Consider the following 24631-nt stretch of genomic DNA (forward strand, 5'->3'; position numbering starts at 1 on the left):
CTTTGGTTATCAAGGGTTTGGTTTCCACAGTATCGACGATCAAAAATTGCACTTTTACTAAGCTAACTACACTAATTGGACTTTCTATATCGCACAGCACTTGTCCTTGAAATAATCTAGAATCTTCGATGTTTATTAGCTTTATTTCCACACTTTCTCCCGGCATAGCGTGGGTACACTCAACGTCATCTATTTTTACAGCAGCAATTTTAGTTTTTATATTTCCTGGGTTTATCAAAACATTCATTTCTGGATACACAATTCCACTTTCGACTTTTCCAATAACATTAACAGACCCTTCTTTGTAGAAACTAACAATCGGAATTCTCAGGGGAGATTTCTCGTCTCTCTTGGGGAGTGGTATAGTTTCCAACAAGTCAAACAAGCAAGGACTTGTTTTTCCGAACCATTCTGCTTTCTGATTGTAGCAATTGCTCTCAGGATCTGCTACTTTTGTAGTAATGTTTTCGCCTGACAAGCCACTACACGGTAAAAAAAATAAATTGTCGTCCAATTTATAACCGAACGACTTCAAAAAACTAGTTAACTTCGACACGATTTCTTTGTAACGTTTTTCAGACCAGTTCACGGACGATTCATCCATTTTGTTTACACAGACAATGAGCGAACTTACGCCAAGAGTTTTGGCTAGCAAAGCATGTTCTTGGGTCTGGCCTCCTCGTTCGAAACCAGCTTCAAACTCACCTTTTCGTGCACTGATAATCAGAACTCCTATGTCTGCTTGTGCAGCTCCACTTACCATCTCTGTTAAAAATGCTTTGTGACCTGGTGCGTCAAGAATTGTAAATCTCCGCGAGGGCAACTCAAACGTAGCTCTACCTACTTCTGTCGTTTTGCCCTTTTGTCTCTCTTCTTCATTTATATCTAAAATATATGCATAGTACCAACTTTCTCGATTGTTGTCGATAGCTTCTTTTTCCAAACGCTTTAAGGTGCGCTGATCAACTTTTCCCGTATTAACAAGAATATTGCCACAAGTCGTTGATTTTCCTGCGTCTACGTGACCTATGAAAACCAGACTAATGTGAGGTCTCTGGTCTGGAATTTCAAATCCTTTAGCAGCGAATCTAAAATGTATATTTATTGTCTGTTACGACCACAACACGCTCTTATCTTTAAAAAAGCCGTCTAACTTACTTTTCCACTAACTCCGTGTCCAAAGCTTCTTTTGTGTCTACCAATTTGTTTTCCGAACTCATAAAATTATGTAAAGTGCCCCTTTATAAATCTTTTTCCGATAATTTATTATAATATTTTTAATTAAATTGAAAATATTCGGCCTTTTATTCGCTTCTAATTTTAGCGGATCATTCTAAATGATCACTAATGAACAAACAATTAATACAGCTTTTATTGGTAGTAAAAATTGGTTTGAGTAAATTGTTTAATATAAGCCACTTAAATTGCCAGCAAAAGGATTTTCACTTGCTGAAAAATATCAATGAACTCGTCAGCCCTGTTTTGTGAGTTTCAATAAGACACTATAGTTTAGTATACGCAGTGATGAAGTAAACCGGGACGCAGGATTAATAAGTATTTTACACATTGACACTACTGAACTGCAAGTTATTTTGAATGAATCAAATAAACACTCTCTCTCATTAGCATCTCTCAAATTGCCGGTTAGGCCTAGGTGTAACAATTGCTTCACAGTTAGGACGCCTTCTAACATAGAAATTATGCTTTGTTTTAAGTGCAGACATGCGAGAGATATAGTTTTTTTTTTTCTTACACAGCAGATTTTACGCCTTACAACAGGTTTGAACGGTCATTTTGGAAATTTATCTGAGTTACCAAAAAAAAAAAACCAGGAAGAAAAAAACTCTGCGTTTTCTTTAAAACAAGATAAAAAATCTTTGTCGCCACATAAGAATAAGAAAAATGAATCCAAGTCACAAACTTCAAATAACTATCACGGAACGACAGATCAAAATACCAATGATGAAAAAAAACAAACGAATCACATCCCAAATCATGATTATTCTGATAATGCGGAACAGGAAGAAGAGAATGAGGACGATGACGACGAATTTAATGGTAAAAAAAGTATTTATGACGTTATAATAGTATCTAAAAAACGCGATGTAGTACCGGATATACTTATTAATAATCAGAAGGTCACTAACAAACTTTTTACTCAGAAACACGAAATCGAAGATAAAGCAAAAAATAATGATTTTTCGCGAGATAAAAACAAAGAAACGTTAAAAAAGAATTTTGAACATTCACCAAACGATAAAAACCAAGAAGCATCGAAAAATCAAAGTAAAGATACGCTAAGAAATATTGACAAAAAAACTGATCAAACGAACGAAGTCTCGCATGACAAAACAAAAGTTAGCGAGTCGAAGCAAATGGAGCTACCTTCAGATGAAAAAAATTATAAGCTGTTTCAGCTAACAAACACTTTGAAAAATCTGTTAGCTCCCGAAGAATCACAAAATCTGGAATTGCCTCCTGGCACTAAAAATGCTGTGCTACGTAAGTTTATGAAATTATATTTTTTATAGAGGCTTTATACGTCGCAGGAGCTAGCAAGTTCAAAAATCAGGACCAAGAGTGTTGTAGTTAACACAGGAACTGCTTATCGCTTGGTTTATTACAAACAACAATCAAAATTCATACGCACCAATGATCAAAACAACTTTTGATATGAATAAACGCTCGCTTAATATAATGATCTATTAAAAGAATTTTAAATTTTTTAGGATGATTATTAATTTTTACCGATGCTACTTTTTCCGATCATAAAAAAAAGAAACCTTCTATTAATAGCATTAATTCCCTATTTTGCCAGAGCTCACATCAGTTCGTTTTTAAAACAATTAGGAAATGAGGTTTTAAACCATTCTGACAATATACTAACAAACCAGATTGGAAACGCGCTGGTTAAAGATACTAAGCGTGACGTTTTAAATATTGTTAGCGAAACGACCAAAGCAAAAGCAGCGTTATCGCAACTCATCGAACAAATCAATGTACTTTCGCAGGACGTGACTGAACTTGACGAGAATCTGTTTAAAGCACATCTGGTCGCGATTATGGAAAATATGAATGATTCTGAAGAGCTACTCAAGATATTCACTACCAGTATTACAGCGTTCACTGCCTTGTATCAAAAAATTTTTCCAACTAAATATAAAAACATGAACATTATTGAATATACAACTGTTGATATACTATTGTCTAAAGTTTTAAGAAGATATCTCAAATATTTACCTCATATTTACGACACAGAAAAAAACCAGTGTACTAGAGCCGCTTACAACTTGCATCAAGCCATCAAGCTCAGCAAAAACTCCACAAAACCAGTCTTTTCGGAAGTTATTTTATCGTTTTTCAATCAAATCGACTTTGATGACCGGTTAAAAATTGACCGAGACAAGCTTTTTGAGTTGCACAATGAAAAATTAGATCTTATCGATATTCTCGACAAGCTTCAGCAACTCAAAACAGTTCATAGACGTGATAAAGCGTAAGCTTTTAATTTAGCATATTCAGTGATTTATTGGTCGTAAAAACGGTAAAGAACTTCTTTTATGCCTGCGCAAATTTACACTATAAAATTTCGGCGCCCATCGCGAAAAATCTACGTTTCCTGCTTCATTTGTTGGGACAGATGGATGAGCAGGCAGTTTCTTACCGTAACCGTGCTCGTTTTTTTCATATATTTTATTTTTTTTTTCTAAGACTCCATATCGAGAAATATACACATCTGGGTCATCTATTTTTTCTGGCTCAACGACCACGCCGTTTATAAGCTCAAAATTACCAATTTCTTTTTTTGACACATTATTTTTAAAACAGATTTCATCTGAGTCGAGTAACAAAGTATCCAGAACTGTACAACTAGCGAGTAAGAAGGGCAAACTTAGAAATGTACAAAGTGTACAAATGATTCCTTCTTTATACTGTTTTTTATCACACATGCAAAATACAGATATCTAAAGTTATAAAAACTTATTACATGTTTTTTAGTGTTTAATTAAGTAAACAAGCATCGAGCAAACGTAAATCTCTAGATCAACGTTAACTTTGTTTTATTTTTACAAGACATACAGAGTTTAAAATATAAATGTATATACACATAGAAATTTACTCTGTTAATGTTGTTTAATCGTTCTTTGACGATTCATATTTAAAATTATAAAAGAACTAAAGATTATTCAAAACTAGCTAGCATAATTCAAGTGTTATTATTATGCAAATAATTTTTTATAATTGTCATGAATCAGTACACGATACGTCCACTGATTTCGGTAAAATATTTTACACTTGAAATAAAGCTATCTATTTTTATTTTTCTTATTATAAGCTGCTATTTCTTTGTTTCTTGCTAATCTAAACTCAATTGCTGCTTCTCTCGCTTTGTCAAAACCACCGTAACTCTTACATGTGAAATGGCGAAAAGTACGCTTCCCAGCTAAAGTCCAACTTACAACCCACGCTTGATGAACTCGATCCCAAACAACACCCGTTACCCCACTGCTATACTTCGCGTACCAACCTTGCGCTGGAGGGGTCAATGGCCGATCTCCAACAACAGGTCCTCGTTTTGATTTTTCTATATACATATCACTGTTTACAGCCTTTTGTCCAAAACTGTTGTAGTTTGGGTAAGAATTAGGATAATTACAAAAGTTCGAATAGTTCATGTTATAATATCCCCAATTGTTTTGATTTGGTTGGAATGAGTTGTTCATGTATCTGGGGTAATTGTACTGCGAGGCTTGCATTTGCATTACTGGAATATTATAGGTTACTTCTTGACCCTCTGAAAATGAAACTGGAATATTTCTTTCTATTACATTGTTTTTATCATAATAGCCACTTAAACTAATATTTTTATCACATGAATTGTTCTCAGCTATATTTGGCATCATGTATAATAAAGAACTATTATAATTATTAGAAAACTGATCCACTAAACTTTGATTCTCTGTCTGATGGTTATACAATAATTCATCACTACCAGGAATATAACTTTGATTATAAATCATATCTTGGTTTTTGATCATTCCACATTCTTTTTGATCATGAAGATCCATTTTTAAGTTATTACATGGTTGTTGTAAATTACGATAATATGTATGATGAGAATAATCGAATAATTGGGAATGATTTTTTTGAGTTTGATAAGCATCATTCAATTGCTCAGATTCTTTGTCCGTTTTTTGAATGTATGAACCATTTGTATCATAAGTCGCTATATTAGGTGGTAATTGAGAAAAAATTTTGTGAGCTGAACTTGCTACATTTGACATCATATCTTTAAGATTGTTAATGCTGCTTTGCTTATGTAGCATTAATTTTGTGTTTACCGGGCCCATTTTTTTAATTAGCTTAATTGCGCTTAAAAGCGCAACGCACAATTCTTTTTCATCTTCAAAAAGAGATACTGTTGGCTCAAAACAGATAGAATTATCACAAGCTTTGTTTTTATAGGCTAATAACACTTGCTTGTTAACATATGTTCTTTCCCTACTTTTAATAAAACCTTCTAAAGATTCAAAAGATGAACCTATATTATTTATAGACTGATTATTTTTTTGAGTAGAATTTGTGTAATTCTGATTTTTTAATGATATCGATTGCGATATGAATTTTTTACCAACCGAATTACAATAAATCTTTTCATTGTTTGATACTGTCTGATTGTTATGTTTATAAGCAAGCAGTTTGGCTGTATCATTCTGATCAACAATATTTTCGTTGTTAAATGAATCGTAATTCTCCGCTAAACCCGTGATTGATTTGCAATAGAATGGATGAACTTTACGTAATGGATCAAGTGATAAAAAAATTAAATAAGATACATCACAATCTTTCTGTAAGCACGTATTAATATATTGATCGACAGAAATTTCCTTGTTTGGTAAATAAGACAAAAACAATTTGATGTTATCAGAATTATCTGTAATGTAGGAATTCATCATTCAATATATTCCAATAGTAGATTCTTGAGTAAAATTTAAGTAGTTTTGTTATGATTCTAGTTATAAAACATGTAAATCTTAAATCTATTTATACTGAACTAATCATCTAATATCAAATTATTAAAGTTATTGTTTTCTTTTACATTATTGTATGTTTGAAAAAAACAGATTGAGAAAACCTCAATATTTTTTATTTTTTTCTATTATCAATATTTATTACATTATTAATATTTCACTGCCTGTGAAAAACATAATATTTTTTTTAGAAATCATGTCATATATTTATTAAATGCAATTCTGAATGGTACTTCTTGATAATACTCAGATTCTTGAGTTAGATTACCAACTTAACAAAAGAAATCAAACGTCAGCTTTCAATGAAAATAATTTGATCTGGTTTTTAAATAGAAAGAATGTCAAATTCGAGTTATATAAAATTGAAAAAATAAAAAGTGATAATGTTATTGCAGTAAATATTAACACAAATGAGTTACTAAATATAAACCCCAATCAAATATTATTAGCAGAGACAGATATTATCGAGAATGATGAACTAGATTATGACAATTGTACTTCATTAACATTCTTATCCTTTCCGAATGTAATTTATAATTTAAAGAAAAGATTTATAAAAGCTTCGAACAATAAAAATAATGTGTCTAATCAATCTAAAATATACACTTACGCAGGACAAATTTTAATTAGCATTAATCCATGTCAAACCTTCGATAATTTGTATAGACCTGATTTATGTGAGTTATATTATCTCGATAAAACATATACTGCAGCACCGCATCCTTTTTCTATCGCAAACAAAGCTTTTAATTTGTTTTTAACCTTACAAATTAGTCAATTTATATTAGTTTCTGGCGAGAGTGGAAGTGGTAAAACAGAATGTACAAAATCTATATTGCAATATTTAACTTGGGTAACACAAAGAAAAAAAAATAATTCCAAACTACCAAATAATATTGTTGATAGCAAAGTTAACAACTATTTGTTGCTAAGTAATCCATTTCTTGAATACTTTGGAAATGCGAAAACGTTGAGAAATAATAATAGTAGTAGATTTGGGAAGCTTTTTACGTTGTATTATTCAGAAGACGGAAAAAGCTTGTTGACTGCTAATGTTGACACTTATTTATTAGCAAAAAGTAGAGTTGTCGATTTACCTGACAATGAACAAAATTACCATGTATTTTACTCTATTGTAAATTCTCCAAAAGATTTCATAAAACGTTATATTGACGATGACGATAGGAAACATTGGAAAATATTAGGTAAACAGGAATGTTTACAATACTCCGATCTATCTCATCCTTTTAATATTTCTCGACTGTTAGATATATTTAAAAAGTTTGGTTTAAATGATGATATTGTAGATCCTATTTTCCGAATACTATTTGGAATACTGTATTTAGGAGAAATCCAATTTATGAACATAGATAACAGAAACGATGCTAAGCTAATTGATGACTCGCCATTACAAAAAGCTATGGAATTATGGGGGATTCCTTTTCACTTAATGCAGTTTATCAACTGCCTTACCACTGTTAAAATAAGAGACGTAAGCAAAAAATTATCTTGTAGTGAAGCTCATATTATGGCTATGTCCGTTTGTAAAGGAATTTATGAATCTTTGTTTAACTATTTAGTGAATATAATTCGTTTACGCTTGAATGAAGAATTCACTAACACTGAGAATTCTAATATCCTTACTATTATTAAGCAAAATAAATTTGAACAAAGATCACAAAATCTTCATACAAATGCTAAATGTATCGGCGTATTAGACTTATTCGGGTTTGAAAACGTTCACAATAGTTTAGAACAGTTTTGTATTAATTATGCTAATGAAGAGTTACATAGGCACTTTCTTAATTGTGTTGTCTCAAAAGAACTCGATTTGCTAGTTGAAGAAGAAATTGCTAATCAAGCTATTAGAGAACCTATCAATAACTATTTGAACAGTCAAAAGTCGCTTGAAATTTTTATTGGAAATAATGATCAAATGGGGTTATTAAAAATTTTAGAAGATTGCTCTCAATTAAAACAATCTGATCAACAATTTTTAAGCTTTGTTAATAAAGAAATTACAAAACACTGTGCATATTCCATTGAAAATGATTGTTCTTTACCTGGAACACCAATCAGCTCAACGAGAAAGAAAAAAAGACATTACACTGTTAGTTCTAACGATAAAAATTCGTTTATTATTCAACACTATCCCGAAGACGTCATTTATGATTGCACAGGCTTTATCCAAAAAAATACAGATTATATCTCATCAGATTTACGTGATTTACTTTCCAAATCAAAAATAACGATTATCCAAAATTTATTCAAACCAACAATTTCAACAAGAAGCAAATTAAGCATCTCTGGCGGTTTTTACAAAGAAATGAGAAATTTAATTAGCACGTTAAACGGTGTAAATTGTTTTTTCATCAAATGCATAAAGCCCAACAGCGATTTATCCTCAGGAATTTTTGATGAACAACTTGTATCAAAGCAATTATTAACTGCAGGAATAACATGTGCGTTGCAAATAATTCAATTGAATCATCCTTGCAGAATAAAGTACACTGCAATCTCTGAAATTTTTAGTAAAATAATAACCCAGTCTTACAAACAAGTATTAACACCTAAGCAATTTGCAAACCAATTGATCAAGTTTTTAAACATTAAAAATTCAAGTGTGAAATTTGGAAAAACTATGTTATTTCTAGATTATGGTAATCTTAATCTTATTCAAAGTGAATTGAAAAAAGTTATTCTGTCAGGACAATTACAACTGTTTTATAATAACATATTAGTCGAATTCAATAAGTATAAGCTTTTTCAATTCAAGTCTGCTATTAAAATTAGTTATTTATTAGCTAAGTTTTTTAGAAAAAAGAAAATCAAACAGCGAGCGATCAAATGTGTTGAATATTACTACAACGTTTATTTGCCTAACAAATATACAAAAGCTGCAATTATATTACAGAAATGGTGGAGAAACGCTGGGTTATGTAGAATTCAATTTTTGAGATTTTTAGATAATATCATTTTAATTCAACGATCATGGCGCATGTATATTGTGAATAAAAAACAATTTAACTCCAAAGAAAAAATATTTTCAAATCTTCAACAATCTATTACTGGTAATAGCCAATCAGATTTTTTGGCAGAATCAACATTAAAAAATTTTAATTTTTTACAAAACTCTGCTAATAAAACAACAAGTTCAACTAACACAATCGATAACAGTGAAGATAACTTGAATACGGAAAATATAATAGAGCCTAAAAAAGATTTCAGTTTAATGAATAATACTATCGAGGCTTCAAAATCAGAATATGAGGATCTATTCTCCGTAAATAAATTCCATGATATCGAAACAATTGTTATGGATTTGTTATCTAATAAATCTCATTATAAATTAGCAGACGTATTGAAACAACGAGCATATTTAGCGTTAGGAACAAAGGATTATAAAAAGACTGCTCCTCAAATCTATCAAAACTCTTCATTCCATGAGTCTAACTTAATATACGAAACTCCAGTAAATAGTCTAGAACAATTTAATATTTTCGAATCGAGTGAAAAAAGTCAAAATACTCTTGGGAATAATTCAATTTTAACAGAGAATGAATATGATTTACCGCTCAATATTCATAAGCACAGCTCTGACATTAACAATAGTCAAGTGTCAATGAAAGAAAATGATAAAATAAATTTAAATCTTAAGACACCTCAAAAGTGTACTTCTAATGAAAAAAACCATGTTTCTTTTGAACCCAGTTTACCTTCATCTAAGAAACTTAAATCCCAAACAACTCCAAGAATATGTTATTCAAACCTTACTTATCAAGCTCAAAGGACAAGCTTAAAAGCATGGCAAGACCCAGGAACATTGGAAATTTGTGACCATCAGCACAATGAAGGTACTCAAACTTCTCGAAATTTCATTGAAAAAAAATCGACAATTGATCCAATACTTCCTTTATATATATATGAAAACAGATTTGCAATAATTACGATAAAAATATCAAAAAAGGGAATTGCTAAATTCGTAAGTAGCGTTAATTACAATATTTAAAAAATTAAATTAATTATTTTAACTAACGGAATAAACAAAGAGATAGTACTGTTTGTTTCTATTACGTTATTATAAATAGAATGAAATCGATGGAATTAAAATAATTACGAATTGAAAACGGTTAATTAAATTATCTGACATTTTTAGTTTGTCGAGATAAAATATTATAAGAACTCTGAAGTAAATGTTTTTTTGGAAAAAAAATTATTACTCACAATGTCTTCAAATTCTCCCTTCGGTAAATTAGGTTTAAATTCTCATATATGTCATGTTGTCAAAAAATTCGGAATTGAATTACCTTCGCCTATTCAGCGTAAACTAATTCCTGCTATTCTTAATTCGAATAAAAATATTATCGCTACAGCTCGAACCGGGAGTGGAAAAACATTGGCCTATTTGTTACCCATACTGCATAAATTAGAAGCACATTCTACAATAGTTGGTATTAGAGCGTTGATTATATGTCCTACAAGAGAATTAGTGTTGCAAGTTAGTGGTGTATTGAAAAAGTTAATATCATTTTTATCTGATTTTCGGATTTGTCACTTAGTTGGTGGTATGAGTTTATCAAAAGAATTTGAACATTTGCTTATAAATCCAGATATCGTAATTGGAACTCCGGGAAGATTAAATTATCACATAACGAATACTAAAATTGAGTTTTCCAGATTAGAGTATTTAATTTTGGACGAAGCTGACTTATTAGTTGATTTAAATTTAGAATATGAGTTTAACGAGTTATCAAAATCTTTAAAAGGTCTTTCAATACAACGCATTTTAGTTAGCGCAACGATACCTCAGAAACTACTTGAGTTTATAAAAACGGAGTTTGATGACCCTATTTGTGTACAATTAGATGAGTCAAAACGTTTAAATCCTAATTTATCGATGAATTTTGTTTTTACAACAGAAAGCAACAAAACAACTTGCTTGGTTATTTGGTTAAAACATCTACTTTCTTCAAATGAACAAGCTATAGTTTTTTGTAGTACTAGTCACGCTGTAACATTTATAGGAGAGATGTTAAGTCAATTTAAGATTTCTAATATTCTGTTAACTGGAACGTTAACACAGGAAGAACGAACAGAAAACTTACAGAGTTTTAGAAATAAAGAAATTTCAGTTTTAGTTGGTACGGATTTAGTGGCGCGTGGACTTGACATTCCGAACATTGCTTATGTCATTAATTTTTCAATGCCTTCTTCCCCAAGGTTATTTATACATAGAGCTGGTAGAACTGCTCGAAAAAATGAAACTGGAACGATTATTAGTATATTAGATTACGGAGATATGTGTTATTTGTTTGATTTATCAGTTTATTGTGGACTTGGTTTTGAATTTTTCAAAGAAGAATACTTAGATAGTCAAAAAAACAGTGTAAATTTTTCATGCAATACTGGACTCGACTCGAAATCCAAAGGAGAAAAGGTTGGTGAGCTTTTGTACGGATGTGTTCCCCAGGCCTTGCTAGATCTTTACAATTATGAAATTTCTGAAATTTTTCAAAAAAACGCGCAGACTAATCGTCAATTGAAAGTTATGCTTGATGCTGAAAAACAATATTTCAAGCATCGTCTGCCTGCCAGTAAATTGTCAATTAACACTGTCAAGACGCTTCAAAAGAACAAAATCCTATCTAATTTGTTTCAAATTATTTACCATCCACTTTTTGTTAAATTATGTCCGGAAACGCTTCAAAAAAACACCGCATTTGCAACTTCCAGTAATGATTTCGACGCCTCTGAATTTCGCGAATCTTTAAAAGACAACCTTACTAAATCTAAAGTTTTAAACAAAGATATCATTTCAAGCATAAATAAAAAGAACATATTGGAGACGCAAATTAAACAGATTTCCAAACAAGGTTATTCCGTGTTGTGCAAGCAAAAGTCTAAATTGGTTTTGAATCCTATTTCGATGAAGCTGTTATTCGATAAAAAAAAGGTCAAGCGGCAAGAGTGTCTTACCAAGCCAGAGGAAACTTCTTCCGACTTTAGATATGTTCCTACAACATCTAAACCCCGAGGTGATTTTGAATCAGCCGTGAATAATGACTTTAAATCCATTGACCAACTAAAACATCAAGTTGTGAACATGTTTGGCGATGTATCTGAACAATCTAATTTAGCGAATAGGTACGAGATCAAGTGGAACAAGTCGCAGAAAAAGTATAAAAAAACTTTGGTTAGCACTGATGTAGAGAAAAACAAGCTCAAAACTAAGGAACTGCAAAAGAAATCTATATATAATTCTTGGTCGAAACGCAACGCAGTTAAGTTACAAAATGTTGGTTCGAGCGAACTGTATAACAAAGATTCTGTTCATAAAATAATTTCCAGGAATCACGATCAAAAACGACTTTGCAAGAACACTTCGGGCGCTGAAGTCCAGTTTGAATTACAGAAGAAACTTGAAAAACTTAAAGCGACCGGACAAAACTTGACCAATAAAGAAAAAAGAAAATTATCGAAGATCTCAAGAACTAAAAAATATGAAATTACTTCAACGCAAAATGTTAAAAAATATAAAAAAAGAAAGTAAAGTCATTACAATATTTACAATTAAATTGTTTTAGAAAAGTGCCAATCCTAAAAATTCGGTTGTTGTCAGCATGACCTAAATTTTAGTTTAACTCATAGAAAATGTGGTGTAGTTGAATCTAACATACGCATAAATCTAAGTCTCATAGATTTTCTTTTTAGATTAGTCATTAACTGATAAGAGGTATGTTTGTTCTTAGTATAAGCCGTTAACTGTTTCGGGATGGTGCAATCAATTTCGTGCTGTAAAATTTATCAAATAAAAGATCGACTTAACAATATGAGAAAACTATTTACTGTGTCTACTCTATTGTCGCTGGCTCAAGTATCAACAGCCGGTCCACGCGAAATACAAATATTCGTTGACACTAAATACTTTCAGGACCAAAAAATAAGTTCGACACTAAATTCGCTTTGCAGTGAATTAGTAAAGTTTAAAAATGATTTCAAAATGGTGTTTATTCCTACTTCAGAGCCAATGAAAAAAATAGATACTGACGGTGCACGATTTTTGCAATTCAAAGTGCCAGACCAGCTTACAGCACTGAAAAACACAGAAACTACAACAAACTTTTGTGGAGATCTATTTAGAGAATCAGAAAACCAAGATATCAAACAATATGCCGATCTAACTCCCGTACAGAGAAATGATCCGATCTTAGTGCAAAACTATGTGCCTGTTGAAAAACTGCCTGAAGGTATAGCACTTGACGAAGCTAGTTTAAACGCGGTATTTCCCACGAGAATAACGCTTACCCCTACTAAGGCAGCTAAATGATGATGTATCAAAAAAGTTGTCAATGTACCATTCCGTTTGCAGCGCAGTCGTTATTTTTTTATACATGCGTAAATTTACATGCTTAGGCACGTTTTTGGAATTTATTCATCGGTTTTTATAAAAAGTAGATTCGAAAATTTTGACGATCATGAACATCAGACTGATATTGAGTTCACTTGCTATTATTTCTTCGACCAAAGCTTTTTCAGATACTGCGCACGGTTCGGCTGTTAGTTCATACCATGAAAGTAGGTATACGGATATTATCGAACATCCACATGCGAGAACTTTAGATGAAAACTCAGAAAACATAAGAAGAAGAGCCGGCGATGCTGGAAAAGTAGTCAACGATGATACCGAAAAAGACTCTGACGTCATAAAACAGTTGAAAGAGCAGATTACTAAGTTACAAAATGAACTAAACGACTATAAAAGTAAATATGCTCAATACAAAATAGACAAGGAAAACCTGGACAAACAAATAAAGCTGGAAGAAATTAAAAAAAAATTTCAGGAAGATATTTTCGCCCTGGAAGAGCGAAATCTAGACAGAAAAAAACGTGAAATCGAAGAACTTTTGAAACAAGTGCCTCCCAAAGAAGATGACAGTTTCATGGGCAAAATTCGTAGCGGCTTCAAGGAAGCATACACCGAACATCCGGTTCTATTTTACACGGACGCTATACTGCTCATTTTTACTGTTGCCTTATTTTTGTACAAAAAATTTTGTATGGGTAAATCCCAAGTTCTATATGACGACCTGTCTATATCCGATCGACCCATCATTTCCAAAACAACGCCATCTATAGTAGACAGCCGATCGATTGAAAAAGATCTGACCAGTATTGTTTCAGAAACTAGAAGCAAGCCCATTAAAGCAGGAAAATCTTCCTCAGGCGTACTTCTTGAAACATCTGATGTTAAAATCGAAGCTAACAACAACGGCTCCAGAAAAACCTTCGAAAAGACAACTGAGGTAATAAACGACGACAATTCTAAATCCTTTAACAAATCCGTTTCTCTCAAGCAAAAAATGCCACTTCCCACGGCTGATTCAACGGTGCCACCCACTGTTCCAGCTTCGGCACAAATCCAAAACTTGTAGTGGTGGCGATATGCCAAATTTAAACGGTGGAATAACCACGCCAAAAAATACATGCTTCACGGCCAAGTCAAATTTGTGCAGATTTGAAGTGCTTGTATTATACGCATTTTTCAAATTGTATGTAAATCAATAATTTGTGACAGTTGTTTGCTTAATAAAATAAATGAATTTATTCAAAGTTGTAGATTCTTCTGCAACACAGGCGTGAATGTAGTAAGCTAAAGCCCTGGAAGTATGGACGAAACTCGACTTCTGGGCAGCATCAGCTATGTCTTCTTTAATTGTAGTCAACTTCTTCTGATGCAATTTGATAAAAAGCTTTATCAAACAGTTGATAAACATAAATGATTCTTCTTTAGTCAACGTTTGTAAAAAAAATTCAAAATAACTCAAAATCTCCTCTAGCTTAAATGGGTAAGACAGGAAAAAATGAATCGTTGGAATTGTGCATGATGAAAGTACCTTGAACACTTGGTCATACTGCTTTTGCTCGAGTAGTCCGGTGATTTCGCGTAAAAGCCGCATATGCTGTGAATTGTTTGCTACATCATTTCCCTCCGTGAGCTCTGCGTTACTGTTCTCTGCTATATCAAAACCGCTTTCCTTGAATAAAAAGAACGAAGTGTTTTCGGTATCTGCATGCTTAGATTCAGTTTGGCGGTCATCTTCACTCTCTTCGTCAGCCCAAGTGAGTAATTTCAGCAAGTTCGAAGGAGTCCACTTATTGTATCCCACTAAACTTTGCGCTGGGCGTGCAATTGAGACAGTTGACTCAACTGGCGAAATTACTTGGAAATACTTATTGACCAACAGAGGGTTCTTCATTGAGTGTAACACTTGAGGGCAGTTCGGTAAGTAGTTTATATCAATCCAGTATTGCAAAGCTCCAAATGGATAATGCAGTTCGTCTGTGTAATAATAGTGACTCGAAACCATGTGCAAACCTTGTTTATCGAAAGTAAAATGCAATAAAGGATAATAAAACTCGAGCCATAACGTAAAACAGCTTTTTAACAAATCAAAAGCAACTAAATAAGACTTCAGTTTTCTAAATAATGCGTCGCTAAAATTCAATCTCGACTCCAATAATAATTCGAATTCTTTCACAGTCAAGTCATTGCTGGAAAACCCTGAACAAAATATCGTATTCGATCCGGCGTTAAAGTCAATGTTAGTACATACGGCAAATGGTAGCTCGAAAAATCGTGTTATAAGCCAATGTTGCGTATTTAAAACAACCACGCAGCTCGACGCTGCAGTAAATGACAAAATCGACAAAATAATGTCGGTTTCAAATATTTGAACTTTTGAGATATGACAGTCTTTGTGTTGGATAAACCGGTTAAATTTGTCTAAATCGCCATGCTTGAGCTTATTATCCAATTTGTCAAGTTCGATTTTTTGAATTAATGACTGAGCTTTGATGCAGTAAATTTCAATCGATAGTAAATTTTTACGCGTAACTAAAAACTTGAAAACTGTGAGAAATACTACATTGCAAACTTGAACCTTAAAACAATTTTCGGTTGAATCGATCGACTCATTACTCGCGTTTCGATTTGTTAGAGTGGCTATCTCTTTTCTTGCGTTATCTAGTTTAGACTTTATCAAATGTTTCTTTTTCAACACAATACTAGGATCACGCTCAGATAAAAAATCTTGAGCATGATGTAACAATTTGTTTTTTATTGTATCAATTTTCTTCTCACACTGAGTGGACTTAAACATAAAAGACAGTAATCGATTTTGCAAAGTATATGTTGCAATTTGACCGTCTTGATAACCTATAATCGCGAAATTACCGCACGAAGAAATCTGACATGAAGTAGCTACTGGAAAGTTATGATTGCTGTGAGTATTTAAATTTTGAATCTCTGAAACCAAATGCATCCAATCGTTCTCTTTAGTATCTTTACCTTCAACCCGTGGAAATTCTAGAGTTAGCCCAGTAAAACAACTATTTTCATAGCTCCAGATAAGTACTTGATGCAAATTTTCGTGACAAGTAATAATGCTTGGCCAGTCATATGTTCTATCAAAGTTCGCACTGGAATTTGTAATTTTCGGCAGATATTTGAGTTTATAGTGATTTTTTTCATAAAAACCTAAGTTTTTTCTAAAGGAAAAATCAATATTTTGCGCTATATTAACTGTCGAATAAACTGATAATCGACTCGATTTTTCAGATTCTATAGGATTGCTAACTACAAAAAATTTTTGGGTATGCATGAAATTTTCATCGATTAATGATATCTTTGTAGGAACTAAATAGATGCCAACTCTATTTTTAAATAAAGAAATTTTTCCATGAATATCATTATACACCCATATTTTTATTGTATTATCATAACCAGAGGTAGCGAAAACCAGAGATTCTGAATTATCTTCTGATAAAATGTTCAAAGACGTAATAGCAGCGGTTTTAATGTCGTCTTGATATTGATTATGCGTTTGTTCTAAAATAGTAACAATTTTCATAGTCAACAAATCGACAATTAAAAAACTTCCTTTGCTAGTAGCGATCAAAACGAGTTTATATTCTTGCAAATCATTCATAAATTCATTAGTATTATTTCTTTGCAAGAAATTAATAAACCTTAAACATACCGGAATCCCAAAATTCTTATTTAAAACAATATTAACAAGAATTTTATCCTGATCTAAATCGTGAATAACGACATAATTCGTTTTTTCTTGCAGACTGTCGTTCGTAGTCAAACTGAGTATTAACGTTTCAGATCCTACTGTTATTTGATCAATTGCAGAAATTTCCCAATGTTTGGTAATAGAATCATTAACGTCATTATAGTTATTGTCTAATAAAAAGTTCGTTATGGCATTGAACGTTTTATAACCTTTGAAACTATTGTAATTGAAGGTAAACAATTTTAAATTAGAACAGAAAACAATTAACGTAGTTACTTTTTCGGAGTACACAAAAAAGTTAGTAAGTTTGTCATCTACCTGATCGATTAATTCTGTAAAACTAAACGTATTAAATAACTCTCCATTATAAGCATCTAGCATCAATATATGGTGACTAGATAACAAAAACAAATTATCAGATACGATTAATAGTTTAGATATGGAATAAGAATCAATTCTTTTGGACCATAAGACTGTATTTCGATGAATACACTTAACAGTTGAATCTTCTTCTAAACAGAATAAGCATAACTTATTATGAATGGACGAGCATAATATTTGTTTAAAAAAACAACTAAATTTTCGACTTTGAAAAACGACCTTTAAATGTTCTGCTTCATAAATAGAATATCTATCGCCTTGTGATGCTAGTAGAAATTGTTTTTTTCCTAAATTGTATAATATTATTGGAACATGATTACAAACAACACCTATAGTCCCTACATTTTCAATTAAAGACATATATATATTGAAGATAAAAATTTAAATTCTTTGAAAAAAAAGAAAAATTGCTTTTGTAAAACAATCCAGTTGAACTATATTTTTATATACCAAATTTTAAAAATTAAATTTATCAAAACAAAATTGTATAATTTTTTATATTGGAGCGATACGTAATATTGATAAAAAAAATTTAAAAAAACTAGTTTTTCCGTAGTATCTAAACATTTTTGTTCGACAATGCGCATTTATCATTTAATTATGTATAATTTGTAAATAGTAACTTAAGCTTATGGTTTGTGCAAAAATAACTAATGATAAGGTTTTTCATATTACTAATGGAGATAATGAGCTAAGAACCTCTCAAAAGATAAACTTATCTAAAACTAATACTCCTACCAAAAATTCGAATAGCACTAAAATTAATAAAACTAGTCATCGTGTTAAAATAGTGAAAAACAACAATCAACAAAAATACACTAGTACATCAATTAGTATTGTCGATTATGCGAATGCATTAGTAGAAATTTGCAAAAATAACATTATAAATCACAATAAAGGATATCCTATCACTGTTTCTGAGATAAGACAGATGATTATGGAGTTTATTTTAGGATTTTTTATTTCAGCTTATATCTGTGGGTTTGGATTAACTGAAAGAATCAAATATTCTTTTAGCAAGGTATTTTTACTTGACAGCTGGAATAGTTCCTTAGTTATAGAAAAAATAAAAAATAATTATTTTACACTAACCTTATTGTCGTTTTTAATTTGGGCAATTGAAAAACAAATTGAAGTCCTGCTATTATTCAGAAATTGCATGGGTCTTGCTAAATTTAAATTTAGTAAGGAGCAAACTAATCTTGAATTAATTACATCTGATAAGGTTAAAATTACTAATAATAATGAAACTTTCTCCAGCTTCCTTAATATAGCAAATGAACAAAGTAAAGTAATAAATAAAGTTAATATACCGGATGACATAGAAAAACAAAAATTCAATAAGAACTCTAAAGTTCGACGGTACAGATTTAAGAAAAAAAATACTAAAAAAAGCAGAGATTTTACAAAAACCAACGATAAAAAATCACAAATGTTGGCAAATCGTGAAAAAATCGTTTCTAATACAAAAATTGTGACATATAACTCAGTTGATTCCAAAAACATGATTAACTCAGATCATAATAACACGGATAATTCAATAAAAAATTATACTCAAAAAGGTCAAAATCTAAATAAAAACCCTAATGATTTTGACCTAGATTATATAAGTACAAGTGAATCAGATAGTGAGTTAGTCACTTTTAATACTATTGAAAAAAAAGATGAACAGCTAAAAAATGATTTTTTTTATGATTCAACTCATATGGATAATAACACTCAGCCTACAAATTTCAAATCATTGCCCAATCTTGAAATAGAAGATTTATTAGTTTATTCAGCAGATAAATTTATGACGCAACAGAGATTTATTCAAAATAACAAAAATGATGCCTTATCTCAAAATTTCAATAAACTAATTTATAAAGAGTTTTTAAAGAATAGTCCTAATTCAACTCTAAATGAAAAAAGTATATTTAATTCGTCCAGGAATAGATTGACTGTTGGTTTACGTAATAATGATAAAAATAGTTGTTTAAAATTGTCTTTTTATACACTAACTGATTTTTTAGTTTTTAGAAAACTTAAAATTATCAATTAAACTCTTTTCATTCTATGTATAACATATTTAAAGTGTTTGCCATTATTATCAAAGGTTATTTGTATTATTAATCAAAAAACGAATAGCATCATCAGTTTATCTTACCGTTCTTTCTTAATTCATTTGATTCAAACAATTTATAAGACTATACAATGTAAAAATGAGAATATAACGACTTAAACTAAGTCAAACGGCAATAGTATTTGATTAAAAATAGATTAGTATGCGCAAAGTAAGTGTTCGTCGGATATTCGTTGGTTTTCCTTTTGTGTGAGTTTTGTTTTCCGCAATAATGCGCCTTCAAATGAAAATTTTTTTTGAAAATATACAACAAACATTTGATCCAACTTTGTTAAACAGTAAAAGTAGTGTTAAAGCGACTACAATGAATCAAATTATCAATAACTCTAAAGTTCTAAAGAGTTTTAAGTTTCTATCAAAAGCAAGAAACTGGTTACGCAAAAATATAAGAGTGCCATGTTATCCTAAAAAAATTATCACTAAGGATGACGTTATTGGTATTGAAAATTCAGTTAGTGTACCTAAAAAAATATCGTCTGAGCCGCAACGAACTTTAATCGCAGCTAAAAGTATTTATGACGTCAAGCCTTTACAAAACGATTCTGATCTTGTATTTACTACAGGATTAGTACCAACATATGGTATATGGCCCGTTCCTGATGACGTTTTTCTTACTATGCAATTTATGGATGTATCTTATATAACAACAAATGATCAAGAGGACTTATCGCTAGTAGTAGGTGAAGATGGAAAACTTCACTATGAAGGCCCACCTGTACGAAATGGATATTTTATGAAAAATTTAGATGGTCATTTAAAATTTTATCGTGACGAAGAAGAAGAAAAAAATTTATCTGGTAAAGAATTTAAATCAACAAGACCTGTTCTTCCAGTATTTTTAGAAAATTCATGCGGTGATATAATGGAACTACCTGACGATTTCACAATGGAGCGAGAATCAGAAGTATCATCAGACGGTAAAAGTTCTGACAGTGACATTAATGAATCTGATAACCAAAAACCAACAACTTTTCGACAAGCCTTGGAAAATCATCAAACTAATCATATAATAATACAAAATAATCCGGTTATTAGCAGTGATGATGAAACATATGTTGATGAAGATTATGAAGAAGATCCACCTGAGTCATTAAGATGTCCGGATTCACCGCCAGGAAGTTTGCATCTAACTGATCTTTTATTAGCTGAAATTTGTGATAACAGCAACAAGAATAGTTCCATAATTCAAGATAAATATTTACCATTTAGTTATTTCAATTCTTCCAAACAACAAGTTAATACAGATAAACTCTTTGTCAATCTCGGAGACATTTGTGAAGAATATCCCTGTGATTCATATGAGGAAATTCATGAAAAACAATCTAGAATGAAACATCCAAAGATTGATCCATTCAATGATAAATTCACAAATAAGCAAAAAATTGTTGAGAATCCGCCAAGCCCCACTACATTAGAGATTGAAAAAATAAAACATAGAATATGTACATCTAAGAAACCTAAAACTTTGTCTGAACTTTTTGTTTACCTTGGTGTAACGAAAGTTAATATAAAAAAACTATAAGAATAATCAATATTTTTTTGTTTAGTAAAACTAAGGTTTAAAATCGTCACATTTTAATAATATAATAAATTAATTTAAAAAACTATGAATTTATCTTGAATTCTTTTAGTCAAATTTTAAGTACAAAATGAACGAAGAAACACGCAGATCATCCTTATTTGAGGCAAAGGAACTTGCAACTCATATGATGGAAGCGTTGCTTTTTTCTGGCTTTAACGGATGTAAACACTACAAGAGAAACGTTTATATACACTTTCCATGCTGTAATAAAAAGTATCAATGTAGACATTGTCATAATGAAAACGAAACACATCAAATAGATCGTTATGCTATTAAGGAAGTATATTGTGGTGAATGCAATAGTAGACAAAAAATTAGCAATAAATGTAAAAGTTGTGGTATTAAATTTGCCAATTATTTTTGTGACATTTGTAATCTATTTGATAATGATTTAGATAAAAAAATTTTTCACTGTAACAAATGTGGCATATGCAGGGTGGGGGATCAAGAATTATATTTTCATTGTGACAACTGCAATATGTGTGTCCTGAAAACAGAAGATCATCGATGCAGAAAAAATATGTACAAAGATCAATGTGTTATTTGTTTAGAAGAATTATTTTCTAGTACAAAGTCATGCATGCCATTGGATTGTAACCATGTATTCCACACAGAATGCCTGATAAATGCGACTAAATTAAGCTCAAACCCAGGTAAATGTTTCATTTGTAAACAAACATTTGTAGGTAACGAAAAAGAATAGAACTACTTTGTAATATTTGAAATTTAACCAGCTTAATATATAAGCTATAAAAATGAATTATAAATTTTAATGAACGGTATCCATAACTCGAAACATTAATGTTTAATTTATTGTTATTTTGCATATTAAACGATATCTTCGATTGGAGTGAATTTGGGCTCACATCGTAACTTTTTTTCGTTAATGTTTAATTTGCATCTATTATCTTTATAAAAATAATTTGTATCGATATCATTGTCTGAATCTGCGCTTGTATCACTATCAAAACCAAGTCTTATAAATTTAGAAGAATTAACTTTCGCAGGTCTACCTCTTTTTCGTGTCGTTCCATAATAGACACCTAGATTGACACTTGATTGTGGAATATTGTTTCTTTTTCCTTCTATAGATTCGACTAATACGATAGGAATATGGCTGTATTTCGGGTTTGAAAGCAAATAGTTATTTAGTAGTTCGTATTGATGCTTAAAAGTATTACAAACTAATTTGCTTTGGTAAAATAATTTTTTTAACCGTTCATCCTCAATAAATTGCAATTGAAGTTCCCAAGCTCTCTTGTATGCTTTGCCTAATTTGGAAAATGTTTGGAGTAGTCCTAAATCATCTTGTGCATTTGAATTGTTTTGAGCAACTATTTTGAGTCTGAGATATTTTCTAGTCAAATATACTTACACGAATAACATTAATTATTTAACTAAACACTTATTTCAATTGTTTGTACGTGACAAAAAAATTTTGTATGCTAAAAAATTTAATGATTATAAATAATTGACTTAATTATCGTGAAAATAATTTTTACATAGTCATACAACTCATGATATTTTCTTTATAACATTATTAATAACATGCAAAAATAATGTGTATAATTAATTTAAACATTAGAATATATTAATCCGTTAATACTAGAGAATTGATTAGCTAAATTTACTGATTTAGTGATCGAATCCAGCACAACATCAGCTGGATCTATTATGCCATTGTCAATCATTTTTACATATTCATTGTTTTTGAAATTAATTCCAATAAAATCACCATTTTTACTTTCAATAGGTTTATTAAGATAGTTAATTTTTTCTAAGGCTTCATTAATTTTCAGATTTGCGTTTCTAAGCATGGTTTCGATAGGTGTTTTTAAAGCCTCTGCTAAAATTGAATATCCTTGTTTATTTAAATTTTTATTTATTTCGTCTAGATAAAGCGATGCCATATAAAGCATAACCCCACCACCAGGTAGAATCCCAGATTTGATCGCTGTCTTGACTGCATTGATGGCATCTTCTGCACGGTCATAAATTTCACCGAATTCTAATTGATTGGCTGCTTCTAAATCAATTTTTGCAATTTTATTTGTCAGTTTTGCAATTCTTTTATCCAGTTTTATTTTTTTAGACAAATCTTTCGTGTGTTTTAAACTTGAAGTCAAATCGTTAATATACATTTCTTTTTTGTCCTTATCTCCATTCCCAGATATAATCGTACACGAATTTTTAGTGACAATAGCTTCTTTAAGTTGACCTAAACTTTCTATGGAGATTACATTCTTAGACATAGGATTAACGATAGTAGCACCAGTTAAAACTGATATATCGTTTAAAATATCTATTTTGTTTAAATCAGATTCTTCTAATTTAATAACACAAACATCGAGTTGATGTTTCAATTTATTAACTATTATAGTTTCTAACAATTCATCTGAAATCGACTTTGTTATTATTAATAAAGGCTTATTCGTTTTCAAACTATGTTCAAAGACTTCTATCAAAGAATTCATCGAAGTTAATTCTGAATTGGATAAAAGTATATTAACGGTTCCAGATAGATCGCATTGATTTAGTTTGAAGTTGTTAATAAAAAAAGACGAAGCAAACCCGTGATCTATTGAATATCCATCTGTAAAACTCACATTGTCTTTATTTGCAGGATAGTTGTTAATAGTTATAACTGCGTCATGACCTAATTCACTGTAAATTTTATATAGTATTTCAGAAATATTTTTATGATTATTTGAACTAATCAAAGCAATATTATATATATCTTTATTATTTGCAATTTTCACATAATTAGAGATGAATTCTGTAACTATTGAACTAGCTTCAGCTAACTGTTTTCTCAATTCATTTGAATTGTGCCCTTCCAAAATTGTTTTGTTATATAACGAAAGAAGTTTGCAGGCTAAAACCGTTGTTGTCGTCGTTCCGTCACCACTTTTATTGTTGACTCCATTAGCTATATTTTTAATCAGTTGAGCTCCAGTGTTTTTTATTGGATCTACGTTAAAAAAATTCCTAGCCACTGTAACTCCGTCTTTAGTTAACCTTATATTATTTGCTTCATCATTTAATAGTACGCATTTACCTTGTGGTCCCAATGTGGTTGAAACCATATCCGATATTGCATGAATACCTTCTAATAGTTTTTGACGGCTCTCAGGTCCTAAAAGAGAAATGTATTTGTTGTTAAAATTTTTATCATTACGATTACTAGTAGGTACTAACATAGTGATTTAATGCTTGAAATATTTTAGGTTAAATATTAAAATTCTTAGGCATTGTATTACTTAATATTTTTATAAACTTATAATAAATGAAATCTTAATCAATGGCTGATAAAGTAATAACTTTTGGAAAACACAAAGGAAAATCTTTCCAAAACATTTTTGAGAAGGGTATGTTTTTAAACGGTATTAATTTTATTAGAAAAAAGTTATTGTGATTGGATACTATCATTAGAAAA

The 24631-nt window shown here is 30.8% G+C and overlaps 2 protein-coding genes across 2 annotated transcripts; one reads left to right on the forward strand and one right to left on the reverse strand.

The window, feature by feature from the left end:
* Positions 1 to 10257: 10257 nt before the first annotated feature.
* On the forward strand, positions 10258 to 19532 carry LOC142598021 (uncharacterized). The gene is made up of 2 exons (XM_075735003.1): positions 10258 to 10938; positions 19215 to 19532. The coding sequence occupies exons 1-2, from the start codon at positions 10258 to 10260 to the stop codon at positions 19530 to 19532; spliced, it is 999 nt and encodes a 332-aa protein (XP_075591118.1).
* A 3237-nt stretch (positions 19533 to 22769) lies between these two features.
* LOC142598022 (uncharacterized) lies at positions 22770 to 24395 on the reverse strand. Its single transcript, XM_075735004.1, has one exon. It carries the CDS (start codon positions 24393 to 24395, stop codon positions 22770 to 22772), a length of 1626 nt encoding a protein of 541 aa, XP_075591119.1.
* Between the last annotated feature and the right edge of the window lie 236 nt (positions 24396 to 24631).

The sequence above is a fragment of the Dermatophagoides farinae genome, unplaced genomic scaffold (genome assembly GCF_024713945.1).
Source record: "Dermatophagoides farinae isolate YC_2012a unplaced genomic scaffold, ASM2471394v1 contig4, whole genome shotgun sequence".
Lineage (NCBI taxonomy): Eukaryota > Metazoa > Arthropoda > Arachnida > Sarcoptiformes > Pyroglyphidae > Dermatophagoides > Dermatophagoides farinae.